We start from the raw sequence: 23,470 nt of genomic DNA, 5'->3' as shown, positions 1-23,470 counted from the left end.
GGTGAGCTCTGCGTGGCTGAGAAAGATGGAGGGAGGCTCCTGGGAGAAGGAAAGCAGACAGCTCAAGATGGAAAACCATAAAACAGATGACACTACCAAGGAAAACGCAACAATTTTCAATATCATAACCAGAAAAATTACCCAGCTTCCAGAATCAGAGAGGAATTTACTTGAACATGGATCAACATATATTATTTTAATGCTGCTCTGTGGCCTAATAGCAAACAGTTTTTTTTTGACACATCTTGAATGTGACACAGGCTCATACTGCCACTGGCTTCCCAAGGGTAGTGATATCATTTTGATAGCACACGAAGCTTAAAAAGTTTTTTTTTGGGGGGGGGGGGCGTTAACCTTTGAATACAGGTGATTTGAATTGTGAGACCTGTACCATAACCCAGGGTGAACTGGCTGGTCTTGTTTTGGGTGGTCTATACCCTGTTTTCTTGGCTATACCTGTCAATGGCAGCCTAGCAGCCAGGTATGAATCAACACTGCTATAAGAGAAAAGAAACGACTTATTAGATTAGAATTTCTAAGCCTGTCTTTATAAAGATGTTCCCCTTCCCATTTTACTCCAGAATGTGTTTGCAGTATACCTCAGATCTAGACAATATAAACTCCTTAGGAGGGTCCTTCAGTCCTTCAATTACCTGAACCTGGCCTAGAAAGTCACTGATTTGAAGCAAATATGTACACAAAAATAAAATGATATAAATTTTTAAAAAAGAAAGAAAACAGTTTCCAAGGAAATTCTTCCAGTCATTTCCCCAAACAGCTTTTTTTTTTTTTTCCTTAGTGGGGGAGTTGTGATAGATTTGAGTCACCTTAAGGGACAGAGATTTAGGAGCATTTCGCTGTTGCCGTGATCCAAACCCATGCACGACATGTCTTCCTCAAAATCCCACTTGCTGCTCTTGCTGGGCAGTGAATACTGCTGGTGGGTTTGAGAGGTGCAGGTGAGGAGAAAGGGGTCTTCTTGAGGTGTGTGGTACGGAGGGGATTGGATGTAGCTGTTAAAATCCATGTGCACCTTCTCATCATAAAAATTACCCCCTGGATTAGGCCATAGTGGGTGACAGCCAGTTTTGGCTGTAGGTGGTTCCAATGGAATCTGCTGGAAAAACGGTTCTGGAGAGTTCTGGGAAGGAGCGAAGTTGCAAGGCCAGCTGGTCAGAGGAAAAGAATAATTGGGATAGCAGTTTTCAGTAAGAGAATTTTTCCCCAGAGCAGCATTTTTATTCCATGTCTGCAGATGGTTGTACTCCGAGTAGGCTCTGGAGGCAGAGGGCTGAAGCAGGTCTCCGCTGTAGGCCCTACCATCAGCCAATTTGCATTTCTCATAGAGCTTAGTGGGGTCCAACCTGGAAGTGTGGTCAGCCATGTCGGTGGTTCCCCCCAAGCCATAACTCTTGGAGAAGGATAAGCAATCATTCCGTGACTTCGGCTGGGGGGCGTTAGCTATTAAATGTCCACTATAACTACCAGGCAATTGGCTGCCTTCCTGGAAAGACCAAGTTAAAGGTAAACTGCTCTGGCTTTGTGTCTCACCTGGAAGAGACTAGAAAGGGAAACGAAATATCCGCGTTAATAAGTTAAGCAAATCACACCACCACCCTAGGCACCCGTGAGTTATTCTGTACAAGTCCCTGCAGATCTTCCTCATTCCTTACATGCTTGAAGTGCAAAGAAGTGCAAACACAGAGCAGCTTTACTGCAGATAACACAAGAGGCAAAAGCAGCCTCTATTTCCATCTTAAAGCTTACTGACCAATAAGAGATTTTCCCTCATGCTATGGAGATATGAACGTGTTTAAGATGTTTCACATTCAAAACACACATCTCACTAGGCTTGACTACCTTTTCAAGAAACTTAGAAGTAAGGAGCTAGTTTAGGAAAATCAAACTACTGCTTCAGAGATTTATATCATCCTCAATACAACGCTCAGGGCTCTCTCATTATTTCCTTTTTGACTTTCTGGTTGGAGTCTGAAGAGACCAGGATTATTGTTTGTTTGTTTTCTCCTCAAAAGACTTTTCTTTGGACTCCCAAGAATTTTGTTTTGGGAGGCTGAGGTGGGTGGATTGCTTGAGCTCACAAGTTTGAGACCAACTTGAGCTAGAGCAAGACCCCTGTCTCTAAAAAATAGCCAGGTGTTGTGGCGGGCACCTGTAGTCCCAGCTACTTGGGAGGCTGAAGCAAGTGAATTGCTTGAGCCCAAGAGTTTGAGGTTGCTGTGAGGTGTGACGCTACAGCACTCACCAGAGGCGATGAAGTGAAACTGTCTCCAAAAAAAAAAAAGAATTTTATTGAACCATGGATGGGATCTCCAGAGCATGTAGTGGTAAGTTTATTGTTACAAGAACATATTGTTCTCTAATCATAGGAAAGGATCTGGTTGAGAATTAAATTATGTTCTTTTTTCCTCTGAGACAGAGCCTCAAGCTGTCACCCTGGGTAGAGTGCCATGGCGTCACAGCTCACAGCAACCTCCAACTCCTGGGCTTAAGCAATTCTCTTACCTCAGCCTCCCAAGTAGCTGGGACTACAGGCGCCCACCACGACACCTGACTATTTTTCAGTTGTAGTTGTCATTGTTGTTTGGCAGGCCCAGGCTGGATTCGAACCCGCCAGCTCTGGTGTATGTGGCTGGTGCCTTAGCCGCTTGAGCTACAGGCCTAAATTCTGTTATTATTTACATTAAACTATCAGCTAATAAGAGGACAATTTTAAAAGGTGGAGAGAAAGGGCAGTAACCAGGTAGAGTGGATGGGAGGGAAATCCCCTTGGATTTGTCTCATGGCTGGGAAAAAGGATGAGGAACAGCCATTTGGGTTTGGGGGCTCACATTTCCCTACAACAGACTCAAATTACAATTTTTATTTTATTTTATTTTTTTGAGATGAGGTCTTGCTCTGTCACCGAGGCTGGAGTATAGTGGTGTCAACATAGCTCACTGAAGACTTGAATTCCTGGCTCAAGAAATCCTCCTGCCTCAGCCTCTCAAATAGCTGGGATTGCAGGTAGAAGCCACTGTGCCTGGTCTACACATTTATTTTTTATTTTTGTAAGATACATTTAGAGCCTCCAGGGATGGACCAGCTCCATCTCTGTTCTCCTAAAAAGAAATGTAGCTCTTTAAACAGTGGAAAAGTATAGGGATTACTACCACTGTTAACCCTACAAACCCACAAACCTTTGATATGCTACCCACAAAGCAATGGGCTTCACATCCCTGTTTATCTACAGGGAGTAGCCTCCACTCGACCACCACCACCCTGGGATGGTCATCATTTTCAGAAACTGCTTGCTTATTTCATCTTGATTGAGTGTGCTAAGAAAACAATCTGGGGGATATATAGAAAATTTTAAGGGGAAAAAAAAGCATGAGGCTTATATTTCAGTTAATTTTGGTTCTCTTAGACCTGAAACATAGAATGCCAAATACAATTTAAGTACTAATTCAAGCTTCTCTTTTTAACTGTTACAAGGAGGATGATTCTACAAGTGCATGGAATTTATTGGTGAGAGCATGACATAGGATGGTAGAGATTAAGAGTAACGCCTTAGACAGGCTGGGCACAGTTGCTCACACCTGTGATCCTAGCACTCTGGAAGGCTGGGCGGGAGGATTGCATGAGCTCGAGAGTTCGAGAACAGCCTGAGAAAGAGAGAGATCCCATCTCTACTAAAAATAGAAAAACTAGCTGGGCATGGTGGCAGGTGCCTGTAATCCCAGATACTCAGGAAGCTGAAGCAGGAGGATTTCTTGACCCCAAGAGTTTGAGGTTGCTGGAGCTATGATGACACCACAGCACGCTAACTAGGGCGACAGAGGTGAGACTCCATCTCAAAAAACAAACTTCAGATGCAGTTTTGTTGGTGGATATAGTCTGTGATCCGTGGCTTTCATTTGTCAGCAGACCAGAGAAAGCTACCCCCTCCACCATAGAGGTGGCAAGCTGCTGTATGTTTTGAACATAAAAGATGAAAAGTACCTTTTTCTTCGGGCTCTCTTTCAGGTTTGGGGCGACGGAGGATGATGCCGCATGTGCTTTCTTCATAGCTCTTCTTGCCTCGGATTCCAGCTTGGTTTCTGGTTTTGGGTGATCGTGTTCCCCCTTTGACTTAAAGGAGACACGGGAATAAAAAAGAAGTGATATAATAAATGACTAGATTGCACTTTACAGTGTGTCAGTTTTCACTCGGTGTCCGGCCATAGGACTGGGGTGCAGGAGAGGCCTATGACAGTGAGACTGGGTGAACCTTGGAAGAAGCTCCCGGCTCTGTGGAGCCTCTCACCCAGCCAGCAACACCGTGTTCACAGTGGTAAGTAACACCTGCTCAATGCTTCCTGGGTCTGAGCAGGAACCGATAAGCACCCTGGGTGCCCGATCTCATTTCATCTTCAGCACAACCCATGAAACATACCATTATTGTCACATCCAGTTTACAGAACAGGAAGCTGAGGCATGGAAAACAACACCTGGATTACCTCCCTAAGAGGGAAGGGTCTGGATTCCCCTACCTGGCGCCAACAATGCTGAAACCAATTGTTAAGCATTCAGGAATTTTGTGAGCTGATTGTCAAAAAGGGCAGGTAGCTTGGAATCAGCCATGGTGGGAAGGGAATCGATCACAGAAATTGGCAAATGCTACAAATCAGGAAGTTTCTTTCTGGAGAGCTGGTTTTCCAGCCCTCCACTGATTCAAACGCAGGAAGTCTGAGACAGCGTCCGTCTTTCAACACTGTTTATACCACTGCCTCATTAGTACCCTGTTTTCCTGAAAATAAGACATCCTCCGAAAATAAGACCTACTTACAGGAAAGATAAGATGTCACCTGAAAATAAGACCTAGCGCATCTTTGGGAGCACACCTTAAAATAAGACACTGTCTTGTTTTTGGGGAAACAGGGTAATTCTTACACATTTTATAGAAAACTGGGGCTTAGGAGAATGAAGTAACTGGTCCAGGTTTTTAGAGCTGGTATTCAAACTCCTGGCTCAGTGGCGTGTAATCAGATTAACTGTTATTTCTCCTGAGGAGCAGGAGGCATGGGAGACAGAATGAGCCGGTCCCCTCCACACATTCAAACCCCACATGACAGGGGGGTACAGGCATTTCCTCTCCCAGAGTGTGGGCTCGCAAGGTTGGTGTCCGATCTAATTCACCCATGTACCTCTAGCCTCTGATGAAACACCTCTGTAAGGAAACTGTAAACGTATGTCATCTTAAGGAGAAACAGGGCAGGGTGCAGTGGCTCATGCCTATAATCCCAGCACTCTGGGAGGCCCAGGCTGGAGGACTGCTTGAGCTCAGGAATCTGAGACCAGGCTGAGCAAGAGCAAGACCCCATTTCCACTAAAAACAGAAATGTTAGCCAGGTACAATGGAGTGCACCTGTGTTCCCAGCTACTTGGGAGGCGGAGGCATGAAAATCCCTTGAGCCTAGGTGTTTGAGGTTGTTGTCAGCTGTGATGATGCCACAGCACTCTACACAGAGTGACAGAGTAAGACTCTGGTCTCAAAAAATAAAAGAAAAGAAAAAAAGAGAAATGAAAAGACAGAAAAAGAGAACAAAAGAGAGAAAGAAGGAGGAAAAAAGAACAAAAGGAGAGAGAGAAGAAAGAGAGAGAAAGAAGAAAGAAAAAAGAGAGAGAGAAACACAATCACATAACTCAAATCCAACCTGGAAAAATATAAAGTGTCCATCGTGCCTCCAAAAGTTGGTGACTGGGAAACCCCCATGGCCTCGGCAAGGAATTAGCTTCAGGGGTCCATCACAGTTAGGACAGCGTTTCCCTGCAAGAGAACAAAGGAAAATGACCCTCTGTGACTGAGCCATGCTGGTTCACTCTGGAGTCAGTACAACTCTGACAATTTCTTTCTTTCTTTTTTTTTTTTTTTGAGACAGAGCCTTAAGCTGCCACCCTGGGTAGAGTGCCATGGCATCACAGCTCACAGCAACCTCCAACTCCTGGGCTTAAGCAATTCTCTTGCCTCAGCCTCCCAAGTAGCTGGGATTACAGGCACCTGTCACAACACCTGGCTTTTTTTTTTTTTTTTTTGGTTGTAGCTGTCATTGTTGTTTGGCAGGCCTGGACTGGATTCGAACCTGCCAGCTCCAGTGTATGTGGCTGGCGCCTTAGCTGCTTGAGCTACAAAGCACCAAACCAACCCTGAGAATTTCAGCCCTAACTCTGGAATGGCAGAAAATAAGCCTGGGCAATTTTAGGGACTTCCATCCACTGGGGTTATCTCTGACTCTGGGAGGCCTGACCACCATAATGCCCAGATCAGTCTCACACATGGAGAGAGTAAGTAGTAGCCTGTGAAATGGGACATTTCACAGGTCAGGGAAGAGATCTGAGCAGAAGCCTCTCCCTACTTATTTACTGATACTTGAAATTCTGTATAGAGAGTAAAAAAAAAAAAAATTCTTTCATTTCACATTAGAACTAAGGATCAAGGGGCAAAGCCACATGGAAGAGAACACAGCTTTGAAATTTTCACTAAGGTGTAAATGACTGGTATCAGGTCCTGCCCTAGAGCAGGTTTTTTTTTGTTGTTGTTGTTCGTTTGTTTCTGTAAACCTTTATGGACAGAACCAAGTCTCACCTCCCCTTTAGTCTCACGGTGGCCATTCCAGATGAACACACGCATGGACACCACTTAACAACCCATTTCCCAAGAGTCCAGGTGACAAGTCTGATAAAATAAGTTCCCTTAAATATGAGTGACTGATGAATTAATATTATTCCTTAATATCTTCTTTTCAGTAGGGGCCTTGAATCAAGGGCCTTAGCCCAAGGAAGAAGCTTTTTTTTGTTTGTTTGTTTTTGCAGTTTTTGGCTGGGGCTGGGTTTGAACCCGCCACCTCCAGCATATGGGGCCTGCGCCCTACCCCTTTGAGCCACAGGCGCCGCCCAGAAGCTTTTTTCTTTTTGAAATTTATTGGGTCTTATTTTATTGGACTTTATTAAAAAAAATTTTTTTTTTTTTTTTTTTTGAGACAGAGTCTCACTCTGTTACCCTGGGTAGTGTGCCATGGCATCATCATAGTTCACAGCAACCTCAAACTCTCCTCAGTTCTCTATCTTTAGTAGAGATAGGGTCTTCCGCTTGCTCAGGTTGGTCTCAAACTTGAGCTAAGCAATCCACCAATCTCAGCCTCCCAAAATGGTAGGATTACATGCGTGAGCCACCGTGCCGGCCAGGAGCAGCCTTGATAGTGGTGGTCCAAGCAAGGCAGGCCTGTGGGGCAGATCCTGGGACACAGAGCATCTGGTTGGCTGGTTTCCAATGTCAGAACAGCCTTGGTCTCCACTACACTTGGGGGTGAGAGTTGAGCCCTTGGGATGTGCTGGGATGTCGTGGCCCACCAGGGCAGGGGCCTCCAATGGATACCAGCTTCCTTGCCAGTGTCACCGCTCCCCTCCCCCACTCACGCTGCTGCTTCTGCCGGGCTTTGTCGCAGATGGCGGGTCTCAGGTAGATCTTGCGCCCCTCCTGCGTGGCGCAGTCGAGGCCGCACACCACCACGCCCAAGCAGGACTTCTTGAGGATGCGGGAGTTGTGATTGTTGGTGTTGCGCATGGCCCAGCTGCTCAGGTGGCGCTGCGCGTTCTTGTCCTCCGAGCTGTACACGTGCTTCGCGTAGGAATCAGGCCACTCCTGGAACACGTCGGTCTTTTTCACGTTCTGACCAAAACACAGAGAACACTGTTACAGTTGAAGCCAGAAACCCAGCTGGCAATCGCGGGGGAGTCAGCGGGCGAATATGGTGTTATGGCAACTCAAGAGACGGGCGAGAGACCTTTGGCAGAGACCTACCCAAATTTAATTCTGCCGGAGGGGTCTGCAAGCCCAGCACCGCAGTGGCAAAGTCCCTGCTGTGTCTACCAGGCCTTTGGTCAGTGGACCAAAGTTAGTCCTAGCCTCTCCGAGTTCTACCAGTCGAGGTTTTCTCCAGCCCTCTGGGATGAAAGTAACGACTATTTCTCAGTCAGAATTTCTGAAGATGAACTAACTCTATGCTCTTATACAATAACCATGGAAAACATCGTGATGTAATGGTGATATGATGGCTTGTGCCACACTGCAGTCACTTTCCTGGGAATCCTGTGGATTCACGCAGAGTCACCAGAGATAGCAATGGAAACAGTGGCGAGCCCTGGTTCAGAGAGGTCCGAGGGACATTTCCTTCTCGGGGACCTTCCTTCTTCTCCACCCCCATGTTCATATGCCGCAAATGTGGCAGAGGAGGAAGGAAGAGCTTATTGTGAGGAGGCTTCTGGGTTCTTGTCCAAGACTGCGCTATTTCCCCAGGGCAATAAACGTCTCAGTAAACCCTTCTTTAAAAGGTAAAAGACAATGGCAATTTGTTCAAAGGACAAAATGTTAGTTTGTGAAATGAAAAGGTTCTGGAGATCTGTTGCTCAACAGTGTGCATATAGTCACCACCACTGTGCTGCAGACTGAATAAAGGGTAAGATGGGCTCGGCACCTGTAGTGCATTGGTTACGGGGTCAGCTACATACACCGAGGCTGGTGGGTTCAAACCTAGCCCGGGGCCAGCTAAACAACAATGACAACTGCAACAAAAAATAGCCAGGCATCATGGGGGGCACCTGTAGTCCCAGCTACTTGGGAGGCTGAGGCAGGAGAATAGCTTAAGTCTAAGAATTTGAGGTTGCTGTGAGCTGTGATGCTACAGCACTCTACCGAGGGTGACATAGTGAGATTCTGTCTCAAAAAAAAAAAAAATGGTTAAGATGGACTCACACCCATTGCTCAGTGGTTAGGGCATCAGACACATGCACCCGGGCTGGTAGGTTTGAACCCAGCCTGGGCCTGCTAAACAACCACCACCACCACCACAACAACAAAACAACAAATAGCTGGGCATCTGTAGTCCCAGCTACTTGGGAAGCTGAGGCAATAGAATCGCTTAAGCCCAAAAATTTGAGGTTGCTGTGAGCTATGACGCCACAGCAATCTACGGAGGACGATGTAGTGAGACTCTGTCTCAAAAACAAAAAAAAAAACACAATTAAGATGGTAAATTTTATGTTGTATTTTTGACTGTGATAAAATAATGATAGGCTGGACATGGTGACTTAAACCTATGATCCTAGCACTCTGGAAGGCCTAGGTGGGTGGATCACCTGAATTCAGGAATCCAAGACCAGACTGAGCAAGAGCTAGACTCCATCTCTAAAAATAGCTGGGCGTTATTGTGGGCACCTGTAATCCCAGCTACTCTGGAGGCTGAGGCAAGAGAATCACTTGAACCCAGGAGTTGGAGGTTGCTGTGAGTTATGACCACACCACAGCACTCTACCCAGGGCAACAGAGGCTCTGTCTCAATACTACTACTACTAATAATAGGTCAGTAATGCGGCACCCTCAATTCTCATAGCGTAAGTTATTTCAATTTCTGTGCTATTTCTGTATCTATAAAATAGAGGTGAGACTTGACTACTTCAAGAGCTGTTCTGAAGATTAAATGTGATAATATATGTAGCATTTCTAGCACAGCCCCTAGTGTGCTGTGAGCTGTAACTGTTAGTCCCGGATGCTGTGGTTCCTGGGCCTCACACTAGTGCACAGAGACAACATGTGACAGGCCCTGCCTGGTTCCTAGAACGAGATAATCAGGCAATCTAAGTGGTCAGGCTTAGGCTGTGCCCATCACAGATGGCTGGCATGGTATGAGAAAATTTTTCACCTAGAAGATTCTAGAAGCTTAAAATAGAAAACTCTAGAAGATCCAGAAGGAGGGATTAAGGTGCCTCTCCTTTGTTTTCCCAAAAAGAAAGCACAGCATAGAGTATGAAAAAAGACGGACAAATTTTAGAAGGAAAGAAGTAAACATCAGTGTCGGAATGGATAGGCATTGAATTAGACTTCAAGTTTAGAATGTGTCAAAGAACTTTGTAACATGAGACTCTGGGCAAGTGACTGTCTCTGAAGTCTCATTTTTGTTCTCTCTAAAATGGGGACATTGATAAAGCCTGCCTCACGAAAGTGCTGTGAAGAACAGATGCATTGTAAACTTCAGTCCCACGTCATGACATTTGTTTGAATGGAATGTCACAGGGAGTGGGACAGTCTGAGGAAATACAAATGAGAGGTTTTATGTACATGTGAGGAAGACACTTCAGTGGTTAAGAGCTATGGTCTGCAAACTAGGGACAGTGGGCCAAATCCAGCCCCCTGCCTGTTTTTGTAAATAAAGTTTTATCGAAACATCGCTATCTATGGTCATTCATTTAAGTGTTGTCTATGGATGCTTTTATACCACCACAGCACAGTTGAATAGTAGTGGCAAAGACCGTATGTTTCATGGAGCCTAAAATATTTACTACCTGGCTCTTCACAAAAGGTTTGAGACTCCTGGCCATGAGTGTGGACTGTGGGGACATATTGACTGGGTATGAGTTCTAAGAGGATCCTTTCCTTTAAATTGCCTCTGTCTCCTGCTCTGTAAAATGGAGGTAACAGAATTACCTCACAGGACTGTTTTGAGGATTGGACAAAATAATATACACAAAGCACCTCAAACAGAGCCTGGCTCCACCTTCATGGTAGCTATGGTGCTACAAGATCTGGAGCCACACACACTCAGCCACTTTAAACCCTGCCAAGAGGAATGTAAGACAAGCATCCATGCCCCCATAAAGCAAAAGTTTAATTGGGGCTGGGTGTAGTGGCTCACACCTGTAATCTTCGCACTCCGGGAGACCAGGGTGGGTGGATCCATTCATTGAGCTCAGGAGTTAGAGACCAGCCTTAGCAAGAGCAAGATCCTGTCTCTACTAAATATAGAAAAAATAGCCAGGTGTAGTGGCACATATCTATCGTCCCAGCTACTTGGGAGGCTAAGGGAAGAGAATTGCTCAGAGTTCGAGGTTGCTGTAAGCTATGATATCACAGCCCTCTGCCCAAGGCAACAAAGTAAGACTCTGTCCCCCCAAAAGAGTTAAATAAATAAAGATTTCAAAAATAACTAAGAACACAAGTTTACTTGGTATATCTGTTGTACCATGACCCTTCCTCTCAGAGCAATGACAATGGCTGCCTTCGACCCTTCAAGTGCTGTGTTATAACAACTGTAACATGGGAAGGTGGATGGGAGAAAATCCAGTGGGGTGGCACTTGGACACATCCCTCTTGGTCCATTAGGCAGCTACACTAGAGTTTCCTGGAAGGAGGCAGCATCAGGCCATGATGCTGATTGGACCATCTGCTTTTCCCCAGTTTTTCCCTTACTTCCCTGATTCCCTGGTAATTCTGGGCTGGATAAGATTCCAATGCCTTCACCCCTCCTGCTCTCTGCACCCACCTTCTCACCTCTTCCTTTTTTAAAAACAGACAAGGTCTCTCGATGTTGCCCATGCTGGCCTGGAACTCCTGCTCAAGAGATCTGAGTAGCTGCAATTATAGGCACCTATCACCATGCCTGGGTTTCTTCTTTCTTCTGACCCAAAGCCCCAAACTATGCTCTGTTTTCTGTCACAGAAATCCCATAGAAAGCATAATAAAGGGCAGCGCCTGTGGCTCAGTGAGTAGAGCACTGGCCCCATATACTGAGGGTGGCAGGTTCGAACCCAGCCCCAGCCAAACTGCAACAAAAAATAGCTCAGCATTGTGGCAGGTGCCTGTAGTCCCAGCTACTCGGGAGGCTGAGCAAGAGAATCACCTAAGCCCAGGAGTTGGAGGTTGCTGTGAGCTGTGATGCCATTGCACTCTATTGAGGGCGATAAAAGTGAGACTCTAAGTGAGTCTCTTAAAAAAAAGCATAACAAAGCATGTTATATGTACAGCTTCTGTAAATTGACCACCCAAGGGACTATAACAAACTGGTTAACATAAGGAACTGGGCCTACTATACAGCTGCATACATGTGGTGTGTGTCTGATCTATGAAAATTAGGTCAACTTAAGGAGGTAGTCAGTGTAGGGAAATGTTCAACTATGGAAGGTCTACTGTAATTTGAAATAATAAAAATGCAGATTAAAACATTAAACTGGAGCGGCGCCTGTGGCTCAAAGGAGTAGGGCGCCAGCCCCATATGCCAGAGGTGGAGGGTTCAAACCCATCCCCGGCCAAAAACTGCAAAAAAATAAAAAAATAAAAATAAATAAATAAATAAAACATTAAACTGCATATTTCCCTCTAATTACTTGGGCTATAAAAAAGTACTGGTGAATTTGAATTATTGCAATACAAAGCACAGGTGTCAGGATAGTAGAGACAAAGGGCAAGGTGGATTTAGAGAAAAGTTGGAATTTTTATGTTGCAAAGGTGAATGGCCCCTTCAATCTGGTCAGTGCCAGAAATTCCGTGAACCAGGAGGACAGGAATATATTCATGAGAGCGTCTCAGATGTTCCTAGTAAAGCAAAGACGCTGCTTTGAGAGGAAGAAACGATCTCAACCATCCTCCTAAGCTCTTTTTTTTTTTTTTCAGAGACAGGGTTATGCTCTGATGCCCAAGTTGGAGTGCAATGGCTTTTCACAGGCCCAGTAAACAGCACAGTTCTAGGAGCTAGGACTACTGGCATGCACCACCACCCTGGCTAATTTTCTTTTTCTTTTTTTTTTTTGTAGAGACAGAGTTTCACTTTATGGCCCTCAGTAGAGTGCCGTGGCCTCACACAGCTCACAGCAACCTCCAACTCCTGGGCTTAAGCGATTCTCTTGCCTCAGCCTCCCGAGTAGCTGGGACTACAGGCGCCCACCACAACGCCCGGCTATTTTTTGGTTGCAGTTTGGCCGGGGCTGGGTTTGAACCCGCCACCCTCGGTATATGGAGCCAGCACCTTACCTACTGAGCCACAGGCGCCGCCCCACCCTGGCTAATTTTCTAAGCTTGTTTTTTCCTTTTTTTAAGACAGAGTCCTTGGCATCAGCCTAGCGCACAGCAACCTCATACTCTTGGGTTCAAGTCATCCTTCTGCCTCAGCTTCCCTAGTAGCTGGGACTACAGGCGCCCACCACAATGCCCAGCTAATTTTTCTATTTTTAGTATAGACGAGTTCTAACTCTTGGTCAGGCTGAACTCAAGTGATTCTTCCTCCTTGGCCTTCCAGAGTGCTGGAGTTACAGGAGTAAGCCACCACGCCTGACCATTTCCAAGGCTTTTTTGATAGCCCTTGCATTGCTACACTAGTTTTCTAGTTCTGTTAATAATACAGTGATAGGGCGGCGCCTGTGGCTCAGGGAGTAGGGTGCCGGTCCCATATGCCGGAGGTGGCAGGTTCAAACCTAGCCCCGGCCAAAAAAAAAAAAAAATAATAATAATAATACAGTGATAATTTTAACAGTGTATGGGCCAAAAAAATTACTACAGGTAAACGTATTTATGTCAAGCTAGTCTGTGGGTTCTTTTTTTTTTTTTTTTCAATTTTTTAGACAGTGTCTCACTCTGTTGCCCTTGGTAGAGTGCCATGGCAGCATAGCTCACAGCAACCTCAAACTCTTGGGCACAAGTGATCCCTTTGCCTCAGCCTCCCAAGTACCTGGGACTGCAGGGGCCCACCAGTCTCTGGGTTATTATTTCATGCCCAGTCTTTTTGCCTGGAAGTTTTAGTGCGATCTTTGATGTCTTTTTACATTGAAATTAGTGTAATTTCAGATCCCAGATTCCAATGATATAAGGGAACCACATATCAAATGGATGACAGTGATTTCTGAAAGCCTTTTAAGTTTAAGGCCTCAGAGAGGTAAATTTTAAAAGAAAGTATTATCATTTCTTCATCTTGATGAATGAATCCCCATTGAATATTTTCTTCTTTTTAGAGCCTTTGTTTATCTTAATTTCTAACTTTTCATGAGTAACTCTTTGTTTTTCCTCTTGGTTAAGAAGTTTATAATTGAAAGGGAATATTCCTAAGGTTTCTTACATGTAAATCTAATTTATATTTTGTAATCTTATGGGTAACATCATTGGGGAGTTAATTGATATTTCTGATGCTTCTGTGTACACATTTATACTACGAGATTTAACTCACTAAAATCTTTGTAACTAAGCAATCCTAGCACAGTCATCATCATCCTTTAATTATAATTAATTACTTGAAGCTTTTTTTTTTTGAGATAGAGTTTCATTCCGAGTAGAGTGCCATGGCGTCAGTACAGATCACAGTACCTCAAACTCTTAGGTTCAAGCGATCCTCTTGCCTCAGCCTCAGGAGTAGCTGGGACTACAGGTGCCACCTGCCACAGTGCCTAGCTAGTTTTTCTATTTTTAGTAGAGATGGGGTTTTGCTGTTGCTAAGGTTGATCTCGAACTCCTGAGCTCAAGCAATACACCCACCTTGGCCTCCCAGAGGGCTAGGATTACAGGTGTGAACCACCACGCCCAGCCTAGCTACTTGAAATTTTTAAGTGTACCTGAAGGATTAAGTATATACAATTAATAAATAAATATGTGAAATAAGGTATCAAAAAATGTCTATATTATCATGTTATTATTTTATAAAATTGATTTTTTGGGTTTTTTTTTGAGACAGCCTCAAGCTGTCACCCTGGGTAGAGTGCTGTGGTGTCACAGCTCACAGCAACCTCCAACTCCTGGGCTTAAGCAATCCTTGCCTCAGTCTCCCAAGTAACTGGGACTGCAGGCACCCACCACAATCCCCGGCTATTTTTAGGTTGTAGTTGTTATTGTTGTTTGGCGGGCCCGGGCTGGATTCAAACCCGCCAGCTCTGATGTATGTGGCTGGCGCCTTAGCTGCTTGAGCTACAGGTGTCAAACCTATGAAATTGACTTTTATTTTAAATGTAGTCTGTTCTCATATAAAGCAATTATCTTCCAGGTTCTCTTTAATTATATAAATAGCTTATTAATTCCTTATAAATAAATGTTTCCAACTAGAGCAGGGGTAACAGATACACCTTTAAGCAAACTGGATATAAGTAACAAAAAATTAGTTATTTAGATGTTATTTATGGAGAACAGAAAAAACATACACAAGCATTTATTTTGATTTACATACAAGTTTTTAGGAACTTCTGTCTTCTGGGCCAAGAGGAAATCAAATGCCAAGTATTATCAAAGAAAGAAATTCAATTCAAGAAGATGTTTTTGTGTTTGCTCAAGAATTATTCCACAGACTAATCCTGCTATTTTCTGCCTTAAACAAGGAAGCAAGACTCAGGACAAAGTTCCATTTGTGCTTTGAACACACTAAGCCAAGCCAAGCTAGTCCAGCTTTCTGTATTTTTTTTTTTTTTTTGAGACAAAGTCTCCAGCTGTCACCCTGGGTAGAGTTCTGTGGCGTCATAGCTCACAGCAACCTCCAACTCTTGAGTTCAATCAATCTTCTTGCCTCAGTTTTTCTATTTTTAGTAGAGACGAGGTCTCGCCTTTGCTCAGGCTGGTCTCAAACTTGTGAGTTCAAGCAATCCACCTGCCTTGGCCTTCCAGAGGGCTCGGATTAAAGGCATGAGCCACTGCACCTGGCCTAGCCCAGCTTTCAAACTCTGTCACCTCCCTTCCTCTTCTATTTCCCTTCTCTTCCTTTTCTTACTCCAATAGCCAAGCAAAGGACTGTCTGGGCAGCACACAGTAGCGAGCCTCTGCTACCATAGATGGGATTAATGGTTCTATTCCCACCACACCAGAAACACAGAGCAGCAGAATAATTCGGGCCCCAGTAGTGGAGACCCCAGGACCCTCAGATCCCACACAAACAGACCTATTCCCAGAAAGTTCAAATAAGGTCAAGAAGAATGCTAAGCAAAGAGGGCAAAGTCATGGAAGTCCCCATCAAACCAACGACAATGTGACTGGATCATGCAGTCAGATAATAATTGACAAGAATTCTAGAATCTGGTTGACCTCTTAGCTCCCTAGCACCAAGACACATGATTATTACCAATGGCACATTCTGATTACATGTGGCCACATGAATTCACAGGAAGAGCTCAATTATTCACATTTGTTCATAATTTTGGGCTCATCCTCTGCGGAGACGAAGGAAATGTTGTTAAAATCACAATCCAGGAATGAACAAATCAGACCTATGGCCCCCTTGAGATCAGCTCTACTATTCTATTTTAGACAATGTTTTTTCTCTACAAAAAAAAAAAAAGTGCCTAAACTTGCAATGGTGTAAGTGAATGGCTTTGTGTGGCTTTGACTGTGGGCTTAATCTGAAGACTGCTCAGTGCTTAGAACAAAATGATTCAGGGTGTTTGCCAGCTGTCCTGCTACTGGAACAACTTGTACTCAGAGAAACTGGCCGGTATTAAAATGCAGTGAAAGGGGTACTATCGCTCTCTAGTGAAAGAGTGCTATTTAGGAAGAAAAAAAAAAAAAAACAACTTGAATTTATTTCCCAATTTCAACCAAAGAAAAGAAATTTCTTAGAGATTCCAGGCTTTCTTGTTAAGAATTACCATCAGTATAAATGGGAGTGTGACACTATCTGGGACCATGCGATTCACATTTTTAATGAAGGTAAGACTAAATAAGCACTAGACATTAGCTGCATGGACCCAACAACCCTAAAGTAATTATATTTGAACTTTCCAAGTGCAAATGTAATTTAAGAGGAATAGGAAGGAAGAGTACAACCGGCATATCACGCTGGCCTGGAGCAAACAGACTTTTATCAGTGATGATTTTGAATAAGTCAAGTGCCAGCAGTTCTGGGCTGACTCGCTAGGGATTGTGTTAGAGAGAAATGGAATGGAAGTAGAGGAGTGTCCAGAAACAAGTGGAATTTGAAGATCTGTAGAGACATAGGCAACTAAAAGAAGGAAGAAATGTGCATAAAACAAACACAGGGAAGAAAGATTTACTGAGGGCGTGGAAAATTGAAAGGTCTTTCTAAGCCCTAGAATCTGATCATGATGTTTTCCAACTCAATAGCCCTATGGCTTCCTCCTACCTATAAAATAACCGACTCTTCTTAGCATAGCCTGTTTCCGAACAGCCAGCCAGCCAATAGTGCCCTAGCTATCCTTGCTGGATGTCTGTGCACGACTTCCTCAAGCATACATAACTAAGACTCTCCCAATGCTGGTGCCCTACAAGGGCCTTGATCATCCAAGCCATTTGCCAGAGTCACTACCTTGCTCCCCAGGCCAGAGTCAGGCTGAGTTATACTCTCCCTCTTTCAAGCCCTTCTAGCATTTTTGTACATAGCATTGATTCTCCATTTGGGCAGTGATCTTGTCTCCCTTGCTCAGATCATGAGCATTTGCATGGACATTCACACAGCTCAGTGGCCCTGGTATCCCTTGAGCCTGCTACAGTGTCTGGTATGTTTCAGCTATTCAAAAATATCTGATGTTGGCTCGGCACCTGTGGCTCAAGCGGCTAAGGCACCAGCCACATACACCTGAGCTGGCGGGTTTGAATCCAGCCCGGGCCCGCCAAACAACAATGACGACTGCAAACAAAAATAGCCCGGCGCTGTGGGGGGTGCCTGTAGTCCCAGCTACTTGGGAGGCAGAGGAAGGAGAATCGCTTGAACCCAGGAGTTGGAGGTTGCCGTGAGCTGTGATGCCATGGCACTCTGCTCAGGGTGACAGCTTGAGGCTCTGTCTCAAAAAAAAAAAAAAAAAAAAATCTGATGTTGCAGCAAGGACATCACTGCTCACTGTTGTCAAAAATTAACCTCTAGGGCAGCGCCTGTGGATCAGTGGGTAGGGCGCCGGCCCCATATACCGAGGGTGGCGGGTTCAAAGCTGGCCCCGGCCAAACTGCAACAAAAAAATAGCCGGACGTTGTGGCGGGCGCCTGTAGTCTCAGCTACTCAGGAGGCTAAGGCAAGAGAATTGCCTAAGCCCAAGAGTTAGAGGTTGCTATGAGCTGTGATGCCATGGCACTCTACCCAGGGCAACAAAGTGAGACTCTGGCTCTAAGAAAAAAAAAAAAAAATTAACCTCTAAGGCCAGGTGCAGGGCTCACATCTGTAATCCTAGCACTTTGGGAGGCCAAGGCAGGAGGATCACTTGAGGCTAGGAATTCAAGAATAGCCTGGACAATACAGAAAGACCCCATCTCTACTAAAACATTTAAAATGAGCTGGGCGGGCGGCGCCTGGGGCTCAGTCGGTAAGGCGCTGGCCCCATATACCGAGGGTGGCGGGTTCAAACCCGGCCCCGGCTGAACTGCAACCAAAAAATAGCTGGGCGTTGTGGCGGGCGCCTGTAGTCCCAGCTACCCGGGAGGCTGAGGCAGGAGAATCGCTTAAGCCCAGGAGCTGGAGGTTGCTGTGAGCTGTGTGATGCCACAGCACTCTACCCGAGGGCCATAAAGTGAGACTCTGTCTCTACAAAAATAAAAATAAAATAAAATAAAATAAAATGAGCTGGGCATGATGACATATGCCTATAGTACCAGCTACTCAGGAGGCTGAGGCAGGAGGATTTCACGAGGCCAGGAGTTCTAGGCTGCTCACACCACTGTACTCCAGCTCAGGTGACAGAACAAGACCCTGTTTCTAAAATATGAATTTAAATTAAGGTGGTGCCCGTAGCTCAGTGGGTACGGCGCCGGCCACATATACTGAGGCTGGCAGGTTTGAACCCAGCCTGAGCCAGCTAAAACAACAATGACAACTGTAACAAAAAATAGCCAGGTGTTGTGGCAGGTGTCGGTAGTCCCAGCTGCTTGGGAGGCTGAGGCAAGACAATCACTTAAGCCCAAGAGTTGGAGGTTGCTGTGAGCTGTGACGCTACGGCACTCTACCCAAGGTGACAACTTGAGACTCTGTCTCAAAAAAAAAAAAATGAATTAAGTAAAAAAATTAACCCATCAATCTTGGTATGGCTGAGGTATTTAAAGGGATGTGGAGTTTCTCAGACCAGAAGATATAATTGGCATTTGGGTAACCATCTTGAAACTTGAAGGATGTGAGAGTTTGAATGGAAAAGGAATTTGCCTACATATTACAGAAGTAATAATTCTGGTAAGAATATAAAATTATAAGAAATAAACTACAGACTATTTCTGTAGGTGGGACAGAGAATGAAGTTGGGAAAAATTACCATAATAACAAGCCATTTCATTTTAAACAGTATTTCTTTATGCCCAAATAGGTGATCTGAGGAATATCCGTCCCCCAAGAGGCCCCAGGAAAAAAGAGGTCAAAAATAAGTTGGAACAACACTGCCTAACACAACTTCCTCTTAGGAGAGCCACCAAAGCACAGGCTGGTGAGAAAGTCCCCAACTCTGCAGCGAAGAAATCCGTTTAACTTGGTTGAACCTAGTCTTGTCTTTCTTTACAATATCTATTAAAATTGAACTCTGGGAACACGCTGAGGGAGCTCTGCTCTAAACAGCTTAGAGGCGGAGGCCGAGTATGCGAGGAATTACTGTTTTTATTTCTCAAGAGGAGGTAGCTGAGACTTACGAAAATCAATTTGTCCAGAGTCACACGGATCGTGAGCAATGGAGCCATATTGGTTAAGGAATTCCATGGTCATCGTTTATCGTTTAGTACGTGCCAGCCATGAGGCTGACATTTCTGGAGTCCTAGACTATTAGAACTAAGAGGTACATGGGAGATCATTTGGTGCATTCCCCTCATTTTCAGAAGAGGAAAAAAGTTTCAGAAAAGGTAAACGATGCCCCCAAGGCTCTGTAAATATAAAGAAGTAGAACTAGAATTTAAATCCAGGCCTCTTGTCTCCAAGTCCTGAGCTTTTCATAGTGTACCCCTGTCTCCAGATGTGCTCGTGAAATATAAAATCTAATATGTTTGGAACTCCAAGTCCTTTTATTTTTTACCTCATCTGGTTTTGATATGATTCCAGAATCAACGGGGATATTTGCATTTTTAATCATTTTCCCTGGTATAGTTAATAAATGGAATGGCATTTAGCTATTTCTATAAACAATCTTGGTTCTTTATCTATGAACTATAAATAATATGTTTCCCAAACCGAAGGTATATTTTTGTAAATTTCTCAGTTTTATGTCTTGGGTAGCTGCAAATACTTTCATTTTTGGAAATTCATGTTGGAACGTGAACTTTTATGAGCCTCGTTTCTCCTACAGGGAAGTAGTTCTTCCTCTCCTGTTTATGGATCTGATATGGATCCTGTCTCCCAGAAAAATGCATGTTAAGACAGATACAGTGTCACCCACCATTTCAGGGAGTTCTCAGACTCTATGGAAACCTCTGTTCTAGAATGTGACATTGCAAAGTCTTCCATGTATCTGCTCACTTCAACTCCTTTTTTTTTTTTTTTTTTTTTTTTTGAGGCAGAATATCACTCAGTTGCTCCAGGCTAGAGTGCCCTGGCATCAGCCTAGCTCACAGCGACCTCAAACTGTTTCCTGGACTCAAGTGATTCTCCTGCCTCAGCCTCCTGAGTAGCTGAGACTACAGGCACCCAATCACAATACCTGGTTAATTTTTCTATTTTTAGTAGAGATGGGGTCTCACTCTCGCTTAGGCTGGTCTCAAACTCTTGACCTTAAGGGATCCTCCTGCCTCTCAGAGTGCTAGGATTATAGGTGTGAGCCACTCCACCCGTCTTTAAACTCTTGATTTTGTATCTGTCTAGTTTCTATCTAGGAGCTGTAATAATGAAATTAGGAATAGGCAGAAATATAGGTACCTGATCCAAGACTAATTAACAGTTAAAGTTCCTTCAAGGCATTTACAATAATTGCAATACCAGTTCAGAGCAACTAGAAACACAAATTCCTAAAATGGATATTTGCATGATTCAGCTGTGGATTACTACATGGGAAGCGAGGCCCATTTTTTTGGCTTCTAGTTCTCCCAAGACCTACTGACAGAGGATGTAGGTGAATTTAAGGAGAAGCATGAAGAGAAATAAAAGAAACTTTTCCGGGGCGGCACCTGTGGCTCTGTGGCTCAAAGGAGTAGGGCGCCAGCCCCATATGCCAGAGGTGGCGGGTTCAAACCCAGCCCCAGCCCAAAAAAAAAAAAAAAGAAACTCTTCCTTTGAGTAAAAATCTGAAATATTTACAAATCAAGGCAGTGGATCTCCATTCTTTCTCCCATGCATAGGATAATCCAAATTCCTTGTTCCCCAGAATCAAGAAGACTGACTTTTTTATTACTTGGTACTGGCTGGTGTCTAGCCTAAGCCTTCCTAGTTATTTTTCAAACAACTTCTAGTAAAAACATCTTAAATGCCAAGAATGGAAGATAAGGGAATCAGGAATGATCCACACACACAAAAAATCAGTTTTAAACAACTAATGCTTTCAATCAAATTAAGAATTAACGAGTCAATTGCCAAAGAAGGCAAAGAAAACATGAAAAGAAAGTTACTTTATATTTGAAAAGCAACCCAGTATGTGTATGAAATTTATAAAAGTTCTAGAAGAGTGTACTAGAGTATACCACCAAAGTCACTATCATTTGGATCCCAGTTAGACACAGATTTGGGTTAGAATCATTATGATAGCAAATATGGTTATAAAGCAACTTGTGCATAATGAGGAGTCAATTACGAGCAGATAAATTATCCTGAACTTTATCTGAGCCAAGCCATCTTTGAAAGTAAAGGGAAATAGCACTTTCTTTGACTCAGTCTATAGCTGGGGGAATCTGGTAAGTGAAGAACAGCTCAAATTGTAGGTCTTATCATCTCTTAAAATTCCTTTGTCAGATGTCCAGCTAAACCTCTAGAAAAGGAGTTTACCCAGCTGGGACTCTTACTAAGGTCTTTGTAGGTCTTAACACATTAATAGTCAAGTCTTTATAGCCAAATGCTGAAAGTATTTTTTTATTTTTTTATTTTATTTTTTTTTTGTAGAGACAGAGTGTCACTTTATGGCCCTGGGTAGAGTGCCGTGGCCTCACACAGCTCACAGCAACCTCCAACTCCTGGGCTTAACGATTCTCTTGCCTCAGCCTCCTGAGTAGCTGGGACTACAGGCGCCTGCCCCAACACCCGGTTATTTTTTTTGGTTGCAGTTCAGCCGGGGCCGGGTTTGAACCCACCACTCTCGGTATATGGGGCCGGCGCCTTACCGACTGAGCCACAGGCACTGCCCGAAAGTATTTTTTTAAAATTAGGTCTCACCGTTACCCAGGCTGAAATACAGTGGCAAGATCATAGTTCATTGTAACCTTGAACTTCTGGGATCTCAAGTGGTCTTCCTGCCTCAACCTCCCAAGTAGCTGGGACTATAGGTACATGCCATCATGCCTGTCTGATTTTTCTATTTTTGTAGAAATAGAGTCTTGCTATATTGCACAGACAGGTCTTAAACTTCCTGCCTCAAGCCATCTTTCCAGTTTGGCTCCCGAAGTGCTAGGATTACAGGTGTAACCCATCGGCCCCTGCCAGATTCTTACAGTGAGTACATACCTGTGGCAGTTTCATATCATTAATATCCCAGTTTAACATGTCTTTGTCTTCAGAATCAAAATCATCAGGTTCCATGATAAGGTCAAGCCACCCAAGGTTTTGGTCTATTCAACTCCTCTCAGAAGTGCTTATGAATTTTGCTCTCAAAGATTCTTTATCCACTTCAGCAGCTTAGGCCAGGAAACTGTTTTCTGAGGCTAAAAAATAATACTTTTATTAACAGTGACCATTAAAGAGATTAAAAAAACAACACTCACTTGCCAGAAAAATGTATTTCATTAACGTTTTTGCAAGGGCTAACATATTAATAAAAAACAACACTTAGAAGCCATTAGCAATCTTGTTGAAATAAAGTGTGACCATCAGGAATTAGAAGCACCTGGTCATTGCCTGGGATTGCATTCTCATTGCAAGATCCAGGCTGTGAAGGCCTTAGTAGGGATCACTGTCACCTGTAACCAGTGGTTAAGGTCTTTTACTCCATAAACCTGTGTTGGGGCAGGAGGAGAGCTGACTTGGAGCTGTTTCCACAGACACACCTTCATGAATCAGCTAATAAGTGGTTGAAGTTACAGGAGGGAAACTCACGTCTGACTATCTCGAAGTATTTGTTTTTAAATCCAAATTACCACAGAGATTAATTTTGGTCTCCTCAGCAAATCCTGTGTGCATTGTCTATCTTCAAGTATCATCAACTAATATGCTTACTTTCAATTCCTCTGAAGCTGGGTTTCTTTTTTTTTTTGAAGTTTTTTTGGCCAGGGCTGGGTTTGAACTCACGACCTCCAGCATATGGGTCGGTGCCCTACCCCTTTGAGCCACAGGTGCTGCCCTGAAACTGGGTTTTCATCCTTGTTGACTTTTTTGTTTGTTTGTTTTTTTAGACAGTCTCTCTTTGTTGCTCCTGGTAGAGTGCTATAGCGTCATAGCTCACAGCAACCTCAGACTGTTGGGCTCAAGTTATTCTCTTGCCTCAGCCTCCCAAGTAGGTGGGACTACAAGTGCTTGCCACAATGCCCGGGCTATTTTTAGAGATGGGGGTCTCACTCTAGCTCAAGCTGATCTGGAACTTCTGAGCTCAAGAGATCCGCCTGTCTCGGCCTCACAAAGTGCTGGGATTACAGGCATGAGCCACTGTGCCTGGC

At 44.2% G+C, this 23,470-nt stretch overlaps 1 protein-coding gene across 1 annotated transcript; it reads right to left on the bottom strand.

Moving 5' to 3' along the window:
* Window positions 1-715: 715 nt before the first annotated feature.
* GCM1 (glial cells missing transcription factor 1) lies at window positions 716-22,522 on the bottom strand. The gene is made up of 5 exons (XM_053600906.1): window positions 22,326-22,522; window positions 7,453-7,705; window positions 5,694-5,806; window positions 4,000-4,128; window positions 716-1,561 (listed from the first exon to the last, which is right to left on the bottom strand). The coding sequence occupies exons 1-5, from the start codon at window positions 22,398-22,400 to the stop codon at window positions 824-826; spliced, it is 1,308 nt and encodes a 435-aa protein (XP_053456881.1). The 5' UTR covers window positions 22,401-22,522; the 3' UTR covers window positions 716-823.
* Between the last annotated feature and the right edge of the window lie 948 nt (window positions 22,523-23,470).

This window comes from Nycticebus coucang, chromosome 9 (assembly GCF_027406575.1).
Source record: "Nycticebus coucang isolate mNycCou1 chromosome 9, mNycCou1.pri, whole genome shotgun sequence".
NCBI classification, from domain to species: domain Eukaryota; kingdom Metazoa; phylum Chordata; class Mammalia; order Primates; family Lorisidae; genus Nycticebus; species Nycticebus coucang.
The sequence above is the reverse complement of the archived record's forward strand: the minus strand, read 5'-3'. Positions and strand labels throughout refer to the sequence as shown.